Raw genomic sequence first — 20180 nt, 5'->3', positions numbered from 1 at the left:
TGTTAAGGGCTTGACAGGCTAGATGCAGGGAGGTACATGACCAAGGAGTCTAGGACTGGGGGAACAGTTGCAGAATAAGGGGAGGTCCTTTAGGGCTGAGTTAAGGAGAAACTTCTTCACTCAGAAGAAACTTGGAATTTTTCACCTCGGACAGTTGTTAAAGCTCCAACGTTACGTCTATTCAAAACAGAGATCAACAGATGTCTAAGCATTAAGGGAATCAATGGATATGAGGATAGTGCTAGAAAATAGAACTGAGGTGATCAGCCATGATCTTAATTAATGGCTGCAGATGATTGAAGAGCCAGAGGGCCTAACTTGTCTTATGTTTTTATGCTCATCTTTCATGAAACAGGGAATAAATGCTCAAGACATTTTCCTCATCAAAATAGTATGGCTCTAAAGCAATTATTTTTGGTGCTCACAGAATATTTAACATAGGGCAAAAAGAAAACTTATTAGAAGCAATGGAGAAGATATTCTGCCCAAATATCTGCACGTCTGCCCATTACATCATCCAAATATCTGCTATATCTTTATTTTTAACAGAAATCTCTGTCATTTCTTCCCTTTGAGTAGTCACACAAATATTCAATTCTAAGTAACTCAAGGTATTGAGCACTTCAGGTATCAAGGCGCTTGAGCCAATGTAGCTAACATTTGACTATGTTCCTCAGTTTCCTAAGGGAGTTGGTCATCTTGGATACAACTTCTGAATGGGCGGTGCCATCATCTCGCAGCTGCAGGACCTATGGCAGATACTGCTCCCATTGAACAAAGAATGCTTGTGCTCGACTCTGCTGAGCTCAAATAAGCCGCAAGCCTTGTTTTTGCTTTTCATTAGCAATGGAAACAGACATTTTCAGCATTCATACAGAAAATGACATAACACGGAAAAGCCAAATGTTAACGTGAAAGATCATATTATTACTCTTCTTCCATAATTAGTTCATCTTGATAATCACATTAACAATTTTAGTTCATATAATGTTCCTCATTTTTGTATTGCTATAGTTAGAGTTTGAATATTTTGGTTTTTATTTTTGGTTTAGCCCAGGAGTGCCTTATCCCCCTCAAGTTTTATTAGTTTTTAGCAAAACTAGGCATTACTAAAAGCAGTCTAAAGACTGTCAGTAATACCCAATTCATGTACTATGGTATCTATCAAGTGCAACTAAATTGAAATCAGTAATAATAATACATGCACATTCAAAGTCACAGTACTATTTCACCACCGCTCTAATGATCAGTCAGTTTTTAAAAAATAATTGCAAAAATAATTGCAGCATTCCTAAAAGACAAGTGCAATTTCTGCATGGTTGACTTCATTTTAGCACAGGAGTTTTACCAGTGGGGGGGGGTGGGTGGGGGGGGAAGCGCGCAACAAAACAATTTTTCTAAACTGGCCTTCAAGAGTGCTTTTTCTGGTTTTATTTGTTATAATTGGGCTTTAATGTTCTAATACACAAGATTTAATGGATCAGACTATTTTTCAGATGTATCCCAGTTTTAAAGGTCTCACTCAGAACCCTTGACATAAAAGAGCACAGTAATGCCCTCTATAAGTTACACTGATTATGAGAATGGAGTACTTGCAATATAATGGAGTTGGCCAAATAAAGGATATCATAGATTGCTTATTGGATTTGAGTACAAGCAACAAATTGGCAAGATGGTATAATAAATTGTGATATAGGTAAGTTGTAAACCTGATTAACATTTGTTTTTTGCACACTATTGGTAGGTGGTCCATACTCATGTGGAACATGAAAACATAGTGTGGGATTTACTGTGATTGAGTGACCAATGACAAACTACTCACAGGTGCACAATGGTGCTGCAAGGACCTGTTCCTGAGCTCCTGTTGTTGATCCTGTGCACCTTGGCCCCAGACTCAGGGTGACATTCAGACAGTCACCAATTCCTTTCCAGCCTGCAGAAACAAAACGGTAACATACCTCCGTCCACCTACAGCCCACCAACCCGTACCTATAACCCCACTGTCAGACAGCGGACCGAATCACCTACATGGGCAGCACCAAGTCTACAGGCAGAGTAAATGATCAAAAACGTTATTCAAAATTACATATATTGTCATTTTAAAATGAAAGTGTGCACCTTTCCTGAAATTAAGTGGATGTACGTTAATATACACCAAAATATGCTCCCAGCCACATTCTGACAATAAGCTCTTGTACCTACTAACTTTTTCAAGGCCTTTAAATGGCTATCAACATGGAAAAGTAACAAGTTTACATCAATGGTTAATGTAGCATTACGGTTAGGTTAGTAAACTGGCAGCCAGAGTTCTGCATCATTGATCCAGGGACTTGAGCTCAAATACCACCATGGCAGTCAAGGAATTTAAATCCAATCAAATTTGCTTAATTCTGGAAATGAAAAGCTAGTATCAGTAATGAAAGCCACAAAACTACTGGAATTTAAGATAAAAATTAAGATAGTCATTCATACTTTCAGAGTGACAAGTCAGTAACAGACAGAATTTTTAAAAAGCAGTCAAAAATCATTACCACTGACAGCAATATTGCAAAGTTGATTTCAAAACCAGTTATAGGATTTCATTAGAAATGCTGACCAGAGAAATACAAATAGCAGCTATAGACAAACTTTATCACAAACAGCAGCTATTATTCTCAAATAATAAGAAAAATGCCTCCACATAAAAATATTGCAGTATCTAGGACTATATTATTCAAATGAAATTAGATGCTCTCCTGCTCATGTCCACAGTATAAAAAGCTGAGACGAGCAAGGACAATTTGAAAACCTTCAGCTTCCATTATTTGCTTAAGGGTGATACACAAGGAAACAATGAACAAACGTGCCATTTTGAGAAGTGTTGAATGGTCCCCTCTGCCTGTTATCAGAAAGCGCGCAATACTTACAGAACCACCATGAACTTGGTCAATGTCACAAGCGACTAGGAATGCAAGGTACACAACAGCAATCTGAACTAAGCCACCAGGTGACATATTTGCCCAGGTCAGAAGCATGCTGCTTGGAGAAGTTTAAACATTAGTTTTCCAGGATCAACATGGAAATCAACAATTTCAGCCAATCGACCACCCCAGCCTTGTGTCTTCTAATTCTAGTAATGCAGTCTTACCCCCTCCCCGTACCCCTCATTCTTCTGGCCCTTGCAAATTCCCTTCCTCTCCTCTTACACCTCTCCCAGCCATACCTTCTGTTATTCTCCAATCTTCGCCACCCTCTTTCAGCCAGCATCATCACCACTGTTATCATTCCATTGTTCCTGCCCTCCCATCTTTCTCCTCTTCCCTCCCAACTTTCTCTGCAACTTAAAACTTTTCTTTTGATCTCTGACGCAAATTATCACTTAAAACATTAGCTTAATTTTCCCTGCACAGATACTGAATACGTCTAGCATTTACTTTATTTCTGATTTCCAGAATCTGCAGGAGCTTTTCAAAGAAATTTAATTTGACTTTGAATAAAATAACAAGAGTTTGTAAATATAATCAGCTTTATTTTGTAGCAAAATATTTTATATTTCGTAAAAAAAAATTTAAAAACATTCTCCATACATTATATTTTAATAAATAGACACATCCAACAATGAAGATATACAACAGGATTTCAGTCTCTAGGTTTGTAGAATTTAGGCTAGTATGAAAAGATACCATCTAGTAGGATGGTCATTATGGAGCAGCAATAAGGAACCAGTCCGTCGCTGGCATCCACCAAAAGTGAAAGCAGTACTATTTGAAAGCTCAGCTGCATCACAGAACTGAACGGTACTTGCATGCAAACATAATCCAGACTGCACAGGCAGACTCAGGGTATGGATACACTCTTACTCGGACAGCAAGTCGGACCTGGTCTCCTCGACAGCAAATTATTTCTTCACAGAACGGAGACCTAAAATGGAAAGGGGGAGAAAGGATTAGAGTGGTTCAGTGGGCAGTGCTCTTACCTCCAGGTCAGCCTGGGTTCAAGTCCCGTTTTGTAGAGTTGAGATTAAAATCTAGATCAGGGAGTGCTGCATTGTCACATCTTCTGAGTGAGATGTTAGAACAAGTCTGTCACCCTTCTGAGAGAGATGCAAAGGATGAATGGTATGATTTCAGAGCTCTTCCAGGTGTTGTGGCCAATATTTATGTCTTGACCAATGTAGATTATCTGGTAATTATCTCACTTTTGTTTATGAGCCTTAATCTCGACAAATGGTGGAGAAGGCTCAAAGGACCAGATGAATATCCCTGCTCCTATTATGTTCTTATGGCAGCTCACCTAAAAGGTCCCTTCCCTTAAATCTATTCAGTAACATTTATTTATACATTGTTTGCCTGGTGATGTTCTTTTCTCATGTTCAAGTTCAGAATTTAAACTACTCAAGAAATTAGGGTTGGCAGTCAGCCCAGTGAAAAGACCCCCAATGTACTGATCCTCAGACAACACTGCAACAGTTTGGAAACAGCTTCCAGTTCACAGGCTGTCAGATTGATTGAATCAATGTTCTAGGAATGGTCATGCGAATCACTATTTTTAGAGTTTTTATTTAGGAATTAAATATTTCATCCTTGCACTATGAACAAGCTACTGTTGTACCATTTTTTTGTATATTCACATCACATTTTAAAAATTTTTCTGCTTTATCTCCAATCTTGTTCATCTTACTGGCCAGAAATGTGGTTATTATTGTAATCAGATACATCTTAAAGATCAGTTTAAGAGCAAGTTAAACAAATGGCAGAACTCACAATCCTCTTACCCAAAGAAGCCACCTGTCCCAGGAAGCAAACAAATGGGTTAAAATGAAGGTTTGCAGATAATAGAGTGGACAAAGGGCTCTAATGATACAAGCCACAAGAATCCAGGCTTTGAGTTAGCTGGACGAGCATTTAGGGCATAGCAACTAGTCTCAACACACTTAGTTTGTGTGTGATGATACGATTTGTTAGAAGCAGGAATAGGCCAAGGGATCCTTTGTATCTGCTCTGCCATTCAATATCATTGCAGATTCTGTATCTGAACTCTACTTTCTTTCTCAATTTTTTTGTTTTGTGATGCTCCTTGTCCAAAAATCTAGCGATCTCAGAAGTGAAAATTGGCATCCATACCCCTTGGGGTTAGAGAATGATTTACAACCTCCAATCCCAAGTGAAGAAATTTAACCTTGTCTCAGTCCTGAATGTCCAATCCCTTATCCTGATTCTATGCTCTCGAGTTCTAGGCTCTCCAGCAAGAAGTAACCTCTTTGCTTCTACCCTGTCAATCATTGTCAACCTTGTATGCTTTGCTGACATTACCTCAGGTTCTTCAAAGCTCCAGTGAATATAATCTAATCTTACTCAATTTTTCCTCAGTGGAGAAGCCCCTCATCCTGGAATTAATCTGGTGAATTTACCCTGCACTAACCTCAGGGCAAGCACATTTTTAAATATAGAGACCAAAACTCCACCTGATACTCCAGGCATGATGTCACCAAAGCCCTATAAAATTGTAGCAAGGGTTTTTTTATTGCTCTATTCTTGCAATAAAGGCCAACAGAATTGTTTGCTGCACCAGCATGATGGTGAGAATGGGAATAAAACAGAATTAACATAACCCAATTACTACCTAATAACACATTCTGGACAGCACTTGCATTATGTCAAGTTACAAAAGGGTCACAGCTAACTCCAAATATTTGAATATCCATTAAGTCCTACCAAGTTCAGACAAGTGAGGCATTTAGCCAAGATAGTGAAGAGCTGTTGTCCATCACTGGATAAAGAAAGATTCAAAACACTGAACAAAATATATTTCATATTTTTAAATATTCAAAAAAAAATTCAGGAAAATACTCAATATTCAGGCATGAAAAGCCATAAAATATCAAAGCTGTTTCTCTCTTCACAGATGGTGCCCAACCTGAATATTTCCTATCATCTTGCATCTGTATTTCAGATTTCTAGCACCCACAAAATTTTCCTGAACCTCAAAGCTTGAACACATCCTATTTATAATTTGGGTTTTGTCTGATGGAATCTGGTTATTTCTAATATATCCATTGACAATACAAGTTACCATGGTGGACATCCAAAACGCAGCTACAGCCAATTAATCCTGTAGATAAATGGGTACTTAAAATAAATGACATGAAACAGATAAACAAAAGAATTTACAAAAAATTTTAAAGCTTTAAAATGTTTTATTGAACTTCCCACATCTGCAGCTATCAGAATTCAACTTGGAATTATCAGACATGGGAAGAGACTCAATGCCCCCATACAAACCCCCCACCGCCTTATCTCGCTTGACTGCCAGGGGAGGTGGAACATGGAGCCAATAACTTATCCCACTGGGAGGAAAAAGTCCAGCACTTGGACACTGCTCTCACAAATTCTAATGTCTTGCTGAAGAGGTTAATTCCATAAAGGCCTGGAATAGTGATCCAGAGATACAAGCTTGAATCACAACATGTTTGCTGAGGAATTTAAATTCAATAAATCTGAAATTAAAAAAGCTAAAAATCAGTATTGGCACCATGAAACTACTGAATGGTCATAAAAGCTCATCTGGTTCACTCATGTCCCCTAGAGAACGGAATCTGCCTCCCTTCCTAGCTATTCCACAGAGACTCCAGACCAGCAAACGGTTTACTCTTAACTGCCTCATTTCAGAGGTAACTAGAGTTAGACATTACATGCCAGTTTTGCAGTGATGTTCACATTCTGTGACTGAATAAATTGTACCAAAAAGGCTGGAGAAATAAGGAAGCAAGTCACAAATCAAGACATAGACGGCAGGAAGCTGGTTTGTAGTAATTCAACCAAATGAAAGTTAACAGTTGTTACTAAACAGGGCTTCCTTTAAACAGCTAGAACAGAATTCCAATGGGTGATCATTGAGCCATTACAAACAGGACAACAAGTTTCACGCCTTCAAATTTCAGTACCTTTTTCTACAGTCTCATCTACTCTCAGTTTACTAACATGTGAATTAGTGCATAAAATCTTAACCTAGATCCATACTTGGTCTACATGAGAGACTTTTAACAGTGTGTTTTATCCTCCTTGAAGCAAGAAACAAAAAAACTTTGGAGATGGATATAGACGTTTACCTTAAGCAGGTTGCAAAAGCTCTCCTTGGATTTCGATGCACAAAATGAATTGGGAAACCTTTGAAGGTATGTCCATCAGGCACCGCTCGCTTGATGGCATCTTGGAACTCTTCGTTGCCCGCGGACACTCCAGTTGTGCGCTCAATCTCATATGCAGCAAGTGCCGGCGATAGCAAGTAAGACAGATGGTCATCCCACACAGTGTTCAGACTGAGGTCCTGTTGAGGTGGAATCAGTACAACAAAGGCTACTGATGAAATTAAATGGCAAGTTGGCAGCAATCCAATTATTAAGATTTCAGGATAGGACATTCTTATCAGCTTGATAACTTGCTGATATTTAAACTGGATGTCATTAAGAGTTTGGCATTATCTCAGCAGTACTGCCAAAGAACACTAATGTTTAAACGAATATCACTAATAATTAAGTATATTATTTAATTAATGATTTATTTCAATGATTTCTGGATGTTGTTACATATTATACTGTTGCTAACCTTGCAAGCCTAAAGTGAAGTCACATTTACTAAGGGCAGGATTAGAGAAAATGAAGTCCACACAATTGGCTTTTTTCTGGCTTATTCCAAATTAACATTTAGCTTCGGGAATAAAATTCAGATATTCTCGCCTCCCCCCAAAAAATTAAAACAAGATTAAATTCATCTAATTTTCCAGCCAATATTCTGATTACTCAGCTGAAAATGGAACTATTAATGCTTTAGAACTTTATAAGGTCTTTTTAGAATTTTGTAGTAAATTTAACAAAATTGCTAAGGCAGGAAAGCCTCAAAACCTGTGTACTGAATAAAAATAATTCTCATTTATACTGCACAACAAAATAAATAATTCTTTTTAAAAGAGAAAATTGTGTGGAGGAGAATGCAAGAAATCGAAGCCGAAGCAGGCCGTTCAGCCCTTCATGCCTGGATCATCATTTGATGAGATCACGACTAACCTTTTACCCACTTTCCTACACTAACCACATTCCCTTAATAACTAAATATCTAGCAATTTCTGACTTGAATGCACTTAATGATTGAACCTCCATAGCCCGCTTGGCTAAAAACAATTCAAAGATTCACCACCCATCTGGTAAAGAATTTTTTTCCCACCTATTCTGAACAGCGAACACCTTATTTTGAGATTGTGATCCTTGGTTCTAGAGATCTCAGCTGGGAACAACATCATCTCTGCATCTAGCCGATTAAGGCATTTTGTATGTTTCAACTCTCATTCTTCTAAAGGATGACCTGGTCTACTGACTCTCTCATCACAGGAATCCATCTAGTGAACGTTTGTTGCACTCTCTTTCCCTAGTGTATCCTTCATGGGTAGACCAAACCTATACACAATATTCTAGGTGCTGTCTTACCTTGGCCCTATATAATTCCAGTAAAGCATGTTCATTCTTGCACTCAAATTCTCTTGCAATAAAGATCTTTATATTGTTTGTCTTCCTAATTGCTTGCTGTTTTATTATGTTTTTAAAACACTTATGCATGTATAATAAAACTTATCAGGCATTTCTTCCCCATTTAAAAAAAGCAACAAATTATTTTAATTTCCAGTATGCATCTGCAAAAGGCTCTAGCTGGAATAAGAGGGTCTCAAAATAGATCAAGTACGTAGCTGATCCAAAGGCACTCAAATAAATGGGAACTCTTTGGCAAATCTCTTTCAATTCCCTTGGATTGTTCCCATGAGCTGCAGAAAGGCTAAAGAGATGATAATGTTTAAAAAGCCAACTGGAAAATGGCAGGCATTTTAGACTGAGTTGATATAGGAAAGTTGCTTGCAAGGTATAGTCAAAAAATAAACTTATCCATCTGGATAGAGATGTATTAATGGAGATTTCCAATGATAGTTCTGGGAAAGAAGGTCTACTGACTTTTTTTTAAGGAAACTATCAGAATGACAAACATATATAAGCAAAAAGATCAAAAGCAAGAGAAACACTTTGATGAGATCAGTTGAAGGAGGGTAGGAGGAAGCATGAGGAACATAAATGCCAGCAGCAACAAATTGGCCTGCTTCGGCATTGTAAATACTGTGTAATATGTACACAATAGGTTACTTATTACAATAGAGCCCTCTAGAATTAGTGGTCAGATTTTAGGCTGGATAAGAAATTCGTAACATCAATGACACTGGCTATGAATGCTGTTCTGCAGTAGTAGTGATATCAGGGCTTTATCAAGGATCGGCATGAATGCACCGGGGAAACTGCCCACAAGTCTGCAACTGATAAAAAGACTTGTGCAGGTGATAAGACCTAAACAAGAAAGCTAGGTTCTTGGTAAATCTAATGCATTTGGACTGCTTCTGACAAATATCATTCAGTTTCAATAAATGTAGTGCTATGCATGTGGGGTAGGCAATGGTAAACATAGCAGAAAGGCCAAACTATCACAGATAACAATCTCTAACCACTTTGTACTGATCGCAGCCCTTTGGGCTGGATAGGCTAGTTTGCCTTTTTCACACGGTAGCCCACAAAGATAGCTCATCGCACTGGTGACCCTAGTTATAGAAACTTTCCATTGTAGTTCCTAGAAAATAGTGAGGCTAGGACTGATTTCAGGGCTGCTCCACATCTCAGGACATCAAATTATAGGCTGCAAAATTTGTATTGTATTCTTCTATTAAAGAAAGGAAAGTAAATTTGAATAAAACATTTTTGTCCTCTTAAAATATACCTCTATAAAAGAATATCATTCAATTATATCTTGTGTTGCATCTTGTGTTTTTGAATAGAGTAGAAATACTGTCACATTACTGGAGATCTCAAAATACTCATTCCATCTCTTCATCTCCTTACCTTCCTGTGCTCAGAAATCAGACCCCTCAAAACCAGTTCAATTTCATTGCTTGTAGCTGCTGCATCAATCACTGGAGCACACAAAGGTGGAAACAGTGGCAATGAAGATGATGATCCAGGAGCACACACAGATCTTATGGCCTCAGTACTCATGGGTTTCCACTTTGATTCATCATTTAAGTCAAAGTGGCATAGTTCAACTGTGTCGGATGGCTGACAATTTGCATAAAAACTCTGGTGATTGAAGAGGCAGCCTACTGAACAATATGGATATGTTCTCTTTGGCTGCTCTACTAGCGGTGGGTCATCAGGATTAATAGGCCTGTGAACATATCTGGACAAAAACAATGACAAAATCAACCTTAAATATATAGGAATATCACAGATTCTCTACAGCATGTTTGTGTTAAATGTATCAAACATTTACATAATATCAATTAAACAGGGTCTGAATATATCTAATGCTTCTCTAAATAGAAAGATGGTGCATTTACCATAGTGTCATAATTTGAATGGTAAACCGATGAATTTTTAACGTGAAACTTCCAACCGTAACAAAGAGCAAGAGCATTTGAAACAAGGGGAGGCAATAATCCTTCAAGATTATGGTGGATCTGTAGTTTCATCTGGGATTGGGATGATTGAACACCGACACCCTCAATGGTGGCTCCATTTTGATGTCCATTGATTTCAGTTTTAACACAGCTCCTTGACAACACCAACCAATTCTGTCAAATACTGCCTTTAAATCAAGGGCAGTTATTCTCATCTCTCCTCTGCAAATCAGCTCTTTGGCCCATTGAACAATGGCAGGATTAGTGACAGATTTAAACCCAGTGTAACTACCATCATTTTGTTTCAATTGGTTTCTGAGGCCAGATTTATTGGCACCACCTTGAAATAACAATCAGAATTGCATGCGCTTCTAGAGTGGACTATGAGTTGTCTCTGACTAAGATAAAGGGTAATAGAATTCCTTAAGTGGTCAGTGCCTAGTCTATTAACTACATTTATTCCCTATATAGCAGTTTGAGAATTTGTAATAGTTTAAGAAAGGAAACTGGAAATAAAAGGCATTAAGGAAAGAGATCATAAAGTTATATCCATTATTTAAGACAGCTTATTTTCCTTTCAATATGGCCTATATGCAACTCTATACCAATGTGGCTGACTCAATTACTGCTGTAAGCCATTCAGCTATACAAAAAAAACCAATTACAGAGAATACTGCAGAGATTTAATAAGGAAGTTCTCTACCACTTTCTCACAGCATCTAGGGATGACAAATAAATGATAGCCTTACAGTAAAGCCCACAATGCAAAAATAACAAAGTAAGTTGGGAAAAGAGACAGAAATGATGATATACACATTCGTTGAAGGGTCACGGTTCAAGCAATACAAGGGAATTATATTTATATAAAAAGACATGGAACGTTTGGAGAATTGGCAAGAATTAACAAATGACAAGTATTGTTCAAAGCATAGTGATGACATGGGAAGGTGAATAAAGAGAGAGCACAAATGAATAGCAATAGACACAACAGGAAATATAGGAGATGAACGTGGGAAGTCATGTTGAAGCCATCACTGCAATCTGCAAGATTTAGGATGCAGTCAGGCCCAGAAGTATATTGCACTGGTTTGACCTGACCTGCACAATGTCATGTTACATTCAGGAAATATTTGAAATAACCATAAATTCTGCAAAGCCTGCAGATACAAGCTCAGACCATAAGAGGTAAGCAAGTCATCTTAAATGTAACTACTTCACAGAGTGGTGAGCATATAGAACAGACTGCCTAAAGAAAGAGATAACACCAGCAAATTAGGGGGAAATCGGTTAGTTATTTGGCAACAGAAATGTAATAGGACACAGATTATAATATTCAGTTCTGTCCTAACACATTCCTGTTTTTAGTGCATGACAGGTGGATTGCCCAACTATAATCTTCAAAAAAAAAAGTGAGAATTTTCAAGTACCTGGATTAATCCTCCTACAATATAAAGGCACACGAATTGATTACATGAGCATTTCTTCCAATTTTTAGTCCAATGATACTGGGCAACTGTTACATGGAAATTGGAAGGGTTGAATGTTCATGATCTTATGATTCAGGAGTTTTCCAGATTCTAACAGCTTGCTAGCTTGTTGATGATTTATACCAATACTTAAAAAATTATGTTCAAGAGCTTGAACCAAAGCAAAAACTTGGGACCTCCCCCATGTTTTTATGCACTGGTAGAGGAAAATAGAAGAGGAAGCAGGGTAGCCCTGATATTAAAGAATGGGATAAAAGCAGCAGAGAGGAAGGATCATAGTTTCATAAAAGGAATAGTAGTATCAGTTTGTGTGGAGCTAAGAAACAACATGTAGCAGAAACCACTGGTAAGAGTTGTGTATATATAGGCCCTCAAACAGTGGTAGTAATTTAAGGCATAGTATAAATCAGGAAATTAAAGATGCATGTGACAGGAACAATACAATAATCATGAGAGACTTCAATCTAAACTCAAACCAAATTAGCAGTAATAGTGTGGAGGACAAAGTTATGGAGTCTACAAGAGATGGCTTTTTTTGGTATGTTGCGGAATCGAGGGTACAGACAATTAATTCTATTGTGTAATGAGGAAGAGCTACTTGATGATTTGGGGTCTTTAGAGAACAGTGATCATCATATGAAATAATCTTACATAAAAATTAGAAGCTTTAGTTTAATCTGAAACCAAGGGCTTGGATCTGAATAAAGCAAATGACAATGGCATGAAGCATGAGCTGGCTCTGGTGGATTGGAAAACTACATTAAAAGATATGACTGTAAACAACTGTTGACAATCATTTAAAGAATTAACACATAAATTATAAGTTATGTACTTCCCTTTAAGGTAAATAATGAAACAGGAAAACTGGTCCATCCATGGTTATCAGTAGAAGTTTGAGATGTCATTAGATTAAAGGGAAAGGCGCAAAAAAAAAAGGAAAGCCTGCAGGTTGGGAAAATATCAAAGTTCAGCAAAGCATTGAAAAGGAAAAGTGAAATATATAACAGTCTAGTAGGAAACATGAAAAACAGGCTACAAAAACTTTTAATGATATGCAAAACAGAAAATATTTGCTAAAGTTAGTGTGGGTTCCATTCAAGCTCAGACAAGAAAAAATATATTGGGAGATAAGGAAATGGCAGATAAATTAAACTCATTTTGTGTGTGTCTTCATGGAAGTCACAGAAAACCTCCAAGAAATAGTGGAGATATCGAGGCAAAGTGTGAATGAGAAGTTCAAAGATATTAGGCATTAGTAAAAATAAACTATTGAGAAAGTAATGGGACTGAAAGGCGATAAATACCCAAGACTTGATGACCTCCATCCTAAGGTTTTGAAAGAGGTGATTATGGAAATAGTAGATGTACTGGCTGTCATCTTCCAAAGTTCTACAGATTCTATAATGGCTTCCAAAGATTAAAAGACAGCAAATGTAACCCCGCTATTGAAGAAAGGAGGGAGAGAGAAAACAGGAATTATAGACCAGGAAGCCTGACATCGGTAATAGGGAAAATGCTGAAATAGATTGTTAAGGAAATGGTAGCAGGACATTAGGGAAATAATATTAGGATTGGGCAAAGACAACATGGATTTATCAAAGGGAAATCATGTTTGGCAAATATGTTGGAATTTTCTGAAGTTGTAATTAGTAGAATATATTAGGGCAAACCAGTTAATGTTGGTGTATTTGTACTTTTAAGACAGCCATATAAGGTGCCATACCATGGATTATTAAACAAAATTAGGGGTTATATACTGGTGTAGACTGAGGATTGGTTAACAGGCAGAGAAGCCAATAGGAATAAATGGATCATTTTCCAGTTGGAAGGCTGGAACAACTAATAGGCCACAGGGTATATTTCAGGCACCCCAGCTGTTCACAATCTGTATCAATGATTTGGAAAGAGGATCAAATGCAATATATACAGTACAAGCTCAAAAGGATTTCAGGAAGATGTGGACAGGTTAAATGAATGGGCAAGGACATGGCAGCTAGAATATAACTGGTTAACAGTGTTTGGTCATCCCCTTCAATGGAAAAAAACAGAAAATTAGAGTAGATTTTTAATGCTGAGAGTCTAGTAGTCATAGTTTGGTTTCCTTGGACACCTATCGCAGAACCAAAATGAAGGTCCAGGAAGCAAATAGTATGTTGGCCTTTATAGCCAAAGGATTTGAGAACAAAAGACTTCTTTCTCCCATTACATAAGACCTTGCTGACACCACATCTGGACTAATGTGTAGAGGTCTGATCTATCTACCAGAGGAAGTGCATATTCAAGATGGAAAGAACGCAACAAAAGTTCATCAGACTGATTTGTTATGCGAAGACTGGCCCTACACAGTCGAGTTTAGAAGAATGAGTGGTGATGTCTTTGAAATGTACAAAATCGTACACTGTACATATGGACCATGACAGGATAGAGGTGTGGATGCTTCCCTTGGCTAGGTGTCTGGAACCAGCACTCACAATGTCAAAATTAGAGGTCAAATACAACATTTCTTCATCCTACAGAGAGTGATTATTTAGATTCTCAACCTATGGCTATGGAAGCTCAGCCACTCAACATATTTAAAAAAGCCAATGACCAATTTTTGGATTTTAGGGGAATGAAAAGATATGGGTTAATGCAGGAAAATTACACTAAAGTGCAAGATCAGCCATGATATTATTGAATGGAGGAACATGTACAAGGGGCTAAATGTTCTATTTCTTATGGTCTACAAAATTTGTAACCTGGCTCCAAGTTAACAATTTTCTCAAAACCCTAACCTTAACCCAGTTAAACAGAGCATGGTTCCAAGGTGGTAGATCTTTGGGTAGGACAGGTAGAGAGACCCTGCACATCCACTCTCTCTTAGAATTGCACATGAGAATCAGGATATAGATCATTGGGTAGAAAAATATACCGGTAATACTATAAACTTAAATAATGGATCTACTGTATGTAAGGCATTCAAATTACGAACACTTTGCTTTCACCTGTGTCCAGTTAAGCTCTCCCAGAAAACGACATCTCCATTTATTCCACAAGTCATCACCCAAGTGTGGGGCACCCTTCTTGCTTTTGTTCCAACACACACATAGGCATCTAATCCAAAGCCCAGCAGCAAACTGCACAGTAAGGTGGCATGATCCTCACAGTCTCCCTGTAGGTTACCAACAGTCGATTACACTGATTCTCACAATGAAAAAAAAATCACTCACCCCAACACATCACAGTTTACCAATAATTATACACACAAAAGCGTTATTCTTTTGTCTCTTTCTTGCCTAATTCTATCCTCTGCTACCCACCATCCCATCTCTGGTCAACTAATGGAATAATAGGAAATAATTTGCCAGTATAACAAAGACCTTCCCAATATGTAACTGATTGGGTGTAGAAAATGCTTTTAAACATGATCATAATAAGCACATTTACTTATTCCAACATAGGAAGAGGCTATTCATCCCATCGGCCCATGCTGGCTCTCAAGTGCAATTCCATCAATCCCATTCCCCCTGTCAATTCCCTGCCCGTGCTCAACGACTCCCCTTTGATTGCCACTTACCGACATTAACAGATAATTAACCTATCAGCATATCTTTGGGAATGTGGGAGGAAACTGGAGCACTCAGCAGAAACTCCCACAGTATGGGGAACACATGCAAACTCCATCCAGACAGCACTCAAAGTCAAGACTGAATCCAGATCTCTGGAGCTGAGGAAGCAATGCTTGCTACAGTGCCACCTTGCCACCCCTAAACTGCTAGTACCTTCCTCTGTCGCTGATGAATCTGTAAAATATTTAAACGAGTAGCTACAATTCTTTAGACAAATTCCTTTCACACAATGTTGTTGGAGCAAAACAAGATTAAGCAATTCTGGAATGGAAATTGGTGAGAATGGGAATTAGATGCAAGGGCCAAGCAATGGACGTCAAATACTTTATGCACGTGACTTAAAACTAAAATACTATGGATACTGGACATCTGAAGTAAAAAAATAGGAATACTGGAAACATTCAGCTAAGCAGGCAGCATCCGTGGAAAGAGAAACAATTGATGATTCAGGTCTGTGATCTTTCTGGGAACCAGAAGAATTTGGAAGTAACCAGTTTTTAGGATGCAGAGAAAGGGGGGAGAGAACAAATGGGTGGAACATAGGGAGCGCTTGAGTGACAAAAAAGGATGATAGTGCAAGGTGAACAAGTGACAGTGGAACAAGTAGTAAAAGAATGACCAAGAGAAGGTATAAATGGGAGAAATACTATCGTTATCTGGGATTGAGATTAAAGGATAGCTAGTCACAAGGAAATAGGAGCAGTCTACCATAAGGATTAGTGCTGAGGATACTGCTGCTCACAATTTATATTAATGATTTAGACTGAAATCCAGAACCCACATTTCTAAATTTGCAGATGATCCTAAACTTGAGAGATTGGGTCACAGGTGGAAAGAGTCAAAACTGACGATGACTCTAACAAATTACAAAAGGTCGTTAGTAAACTTTTAGAATGGGCAAATGATTAGGATCTGAGAAAGATAATTGCATGGTAGCATATTTTGTAGGAAGAGAGGGATAACTTGGAAGATGAAAGTCTTGAGGAAATACCAGAAATTTGAAAATGCTGGAAATGCTCACAGTTGTAAATTATTGAATTTAATGTCGTATCTGGAAGCATTTAACATGCTTAGTCAGAAGTATAAAAGAATAACACCAGAGGTAGGGGCAGTGATGGGTCATTTTGGCAAAATGTGCAAGCTATGAACAGACTTGATTCAAAAGAAAGTCAGATACCTCATGGAAGGACAGCAATTTGAGAGGTTGGTTACACCAGTGAGTGATGGGCTACAGGCAGCAAGAAACAAGATGATTTAATGTACAGACAAGGGAGAGGAGTGGAGAGAACGAAGGGAATGTCTTTGATAGGGTGGAATCTAAGGGATACTGAATGATGGTTTGTCCTGGTGTGTCCAGAAAACTACCAGCTCACAAGGGTCTTTAACACACTTGACAATTTATACATTTCAGGCAGGAGTGGAGGTGTGGGGGGAGGAGAAGAAAATGGTCACTCAGTCTCAGACGGTCACCTATCCTATCAAAGGCATCGCCCTTATTCCCTTCCCCCTTCTCTGCAAATATCTTTAACTTTCCAGGTGAATAGTAGAATCTGGGGGAGTTGATGGGAACGTATTAGAGGGAAAATTATTGGGGAATGGGTTTGTTCTGTGAGCCAGCAGAGACTCAACAGGCTAACATTGCCTCCTCTATGTCATAAGGAAATACAGTGGCATGCAAAAGTGTGGGCACCCCTGGTCAAAATTTCTGTTACTGTCAATAGTTAAGTGAGTAGATGAACTGATCTCCAAAAGTCATAAAGTTAAAGGTGAAACATTCTTTTCAACACTTTAAGCAAGATTAGTGTATTATTTCTGTTTTGTACAATTTTAGAGTGAAAAAAGGAAAGGAGCACCATGCAAAAGTTTGGGCACCCCAAGAGATTTGAGCTCTCAGATAACTTTTACCAAGGTCTCAGACCTTCATTAGCTTGTTAGGGCTATGGCTTGTTCACAGTCATCGTTAGGAAAGGCCAGGTGATGCAAATTTCAAAGCTTCATAAATACCCTGACTCCTCAAACCTTGTCCCAACAATCAGCAGCCATGGGCTCCTCTAAGCAGCTGCCTATTTTAAATGATGCCCACAAAACAGGAGAAGGCTATAAGAAGATAGAAAAGCATTTTCAGATAGCCGTTTCCTCAGTTCGTAATGTAATTAAGAAATGGCAGTTAACAGGAACGGTGGAGGTCTGGAAGACCAAGAAAACTTTCCGAGAGAACTGCTCGTGGGATTGCTAGAAAGGCAAATCAAAACCCCCGTTTGACTGCAAAAGACCTTCAGGAAGATTTAGCAGACTCTGGAGTGGCGCTGCACTGTTCTACTGTGCAGCGACACCTGCACAAATATGACCTTCATGGAAGAGTCATCAGAAGAAAACCTTTCCTGCGTCCTCACCACCAAATTCAGCATCAGGAGTTTGCAAAGAAACATCTAAACAAGCCTGATGCATTTTGGAAACAAGTTCTGTGGACTGATGAAGTTAAAATAGAACTTTTTGGCTGCAAACAGCAAAGGATTGTTTGGAGAAAAAAGGGTGCAGAGTTTCATGAAAAGAACATCTCTCCAACTGTTAAGCACGGGGGTGGATTGACCATGCTTTGGGCTTGTGTTGCAGCTAGTGGCACAGGGAACATTTCACTGGTAGGGGGAAGAATGAATTCAATTAAATACCAGCAAATTTTGGAAGCAAACATCACACCGTCTGTAAAAAAAAAAGCTGAAGATGAAAAGAGGATGGTTTCTACAACAGGATAACGATCCTAAGCACACCTCAAAATCCACAATAGACCACTTCAAGAGGCACAAGCTGAAGGTTTTGCCATGGCCCTCACAGTTCCCCGACCTAAACATCATCGAAAATCTGTGGATAGACCTCAAAAGAGCAGTGCATGCAAGACGGCCCAAGAATCTCACAGAACTAGAAGCCTTTTGCAAGGAAGAATGGGCGAAAATCCCCCAAACAAGAATTAAAAGACTCTTAGCTGGCTACAGGAAGCATTTACAAGCTGTAATACTTGCCAAAGGGGATGTTACTAAGTACTGACCATGCAAGGTGCCCAAACTTTTGCTTCGGGCCCTTTTCCTTTTTTGTTATTTTGCAACTGTAAAAGATGGAAATAAAAAATTAATCTTGCTTAAAATATTTAAGAAATGTGTCATCTTTAACTTTATGCCTTTTGGAAATCAGGTTATCTTTTACTCGCTTAGCTATTCACAGTAACAGAAATTTTGACCAGGGTGCCCAAACTTTTGCATGTCACTGTATATGGAAATACTTAGAAACCAAATTCTAATTTTGATTTAAAATATCTAATTTATCTTTTATCAACACCTAATGAAGATAGAACTGAACATAAAACTAAATACAATATACGTACCCATGAGACGTTCTCATCTGCATCAGCCAAACATAATACAATGGGCTACTTTAATTGGCCTACATCAAACAAGGCACCTCCAACTAAGTTATTTTGCACCCTTCTTCCTTAACTTCAGTCTGATTGGTTCTTAATGTAAATTGCAAGCAGTAAAGACTGGTTCTTGTTTGAATTAATGTCTGCTATCCATAATTTCATAGCTCCAGAATAATCCCTAACATACCTTGCCTCTACAGAGAAAACTCAAGAGAGTGCACCATTGCTCTTGTTTGGATCCACCTCCAACCATGGCTGCTCTCTCATAGCCAAGAACATTGACAAATCTAGCAGCTTGTCTTGGTGTGTCCAGAAGCCTGCCAGCTCGCAAAGGTTTTACATAGGAGCACACTGGACGATTTACACCATTCTCATCCTGAGGCAGGAGAAGGAAGGAAAAAATAGTTAATCTCTTCAGCTAAGGGCAACAAGTCAACTTCTATTTCAGATGCAAAATAATGAAGACATTCTATGAAAAATGGTTAATCATAGAGTAATACAGCATAGGACAAACCCTTCAGCCCAACAATGTCTATACTAACCGTTAAGTACTTAGTTATACGAATCCCATCTAGCAAACTTCTATGCCATGGCAATTTAATTATTCATTGGGATACTTCTTAGGAGTTCCTGCCTCCTTCACTCACTCAGTCAGTTCATTCAGTTTTAAGCAGTATGTAGTTGAGCCATATGAAGACAAACTGAGGATCCACCCTTAAGTTGTACAGTTAGCCAATTTCAGCTAGGACAGCAACAGCATTTTGTTAGGGGGGGGGGGGGGTGGGTGGAAACATAGGAGAAGAAAGATAATTGGCCACTGATGGTTCTACAGGAAAAGAATTGATAGAGTCATGAGGTCATAGATTCATACAGTATAGGAACAGGCCCTTTGGCCCACCAGATCCATGCCAACCTCTTCGCTCTTCTATGCTAATTCCACTTTCCTGCATTAGGTCCATATTCTTCTATATCTTGCCTATTTAAGTATCCAGTTAAGTGTTTAGACTTCTTTCAATATCCATTTTTCCTCACTGGACTACGTTTGCAGATTTTTATCAAGATAGAACACACTAGTTTCAATATATTTGTAGTTGAGTAATCTGCTCACATTTGCTGCCTGGTTACATACATATAATACCCACGCATGCATATTTTAATTTGTGCAGATTTTTCTCTTCCCTTATTAAGCCACTAACTTACCTTACTAGACCACAA

At 38.4% G+C, this 20180-nt stretch overlaps 1 protein-coding gene across 3 annotated transcripts in view; it reads right to left on the bottom strand.

Moving 5' to 3' along the window:
• Nucleotides 1-3509: 3509 nt before the first annotated feature.
• The window catches only part of cep76 (centrosomal protein 76), a 37694-nt gene continuing 21023 nt past the window's right edge, over nucleotides 3510-20180 (bottom strand). For 2 of the 3 annotated variants that reach the window (XM_052023282.1, XM_052023284.1), the window contains 6 exons: nucleotides 19153-19341; nucleotides 18597-18653; nucleotides 14930-15096; nucleotides 9905-10238; nucleotides 7088-7305; nucleotides 3510-3900 (listed from right to left, as the gene is read on the bottom strand). In XM_052023282.1, the coding sequence (XP_051879242.1) occupies nucleotides 3762-3900; nucleotides 7088-7305; nucleotides 9905-10238; nucleotides 14930-15096; nucleotides 18597-18653; nucleotides 19153-19341 (1104 nt within the window). In that variant the 3' untranslated portion in view covers nucleotides 3510-3761. The remainder of the gene's footprint in view (nucleotides 3901-7087; nucleotides 7306-9904; nucleotides 10239-14929; nucleotides 15097-18596; nucleotides 18654-19152; nucleotides 19342-20180) is intronic. The other variant, XM_052023283.1, reaches the window with a different exon arrangement.

The sequence above is a fragment of the Pristis pectinata genome, chromosome 9 (assembly GCF_009764475.1).
Source record: "Pristis pectinata isolate sPriPec2 chromosome 9, sPriPec2.1.pri, whole genome shotgun sequence".
Lineage (NCBI taxonomy): Eukaryota > Metazoa > Chordata > Chondrichthyes > Rhinopristiformes > Pristidae > Pristis > Pristis pectinata.
Note: the sequence above shows the minus strand (reverse complement) of the source record. Positions and strands in the feature narration are given on the sequence as shown.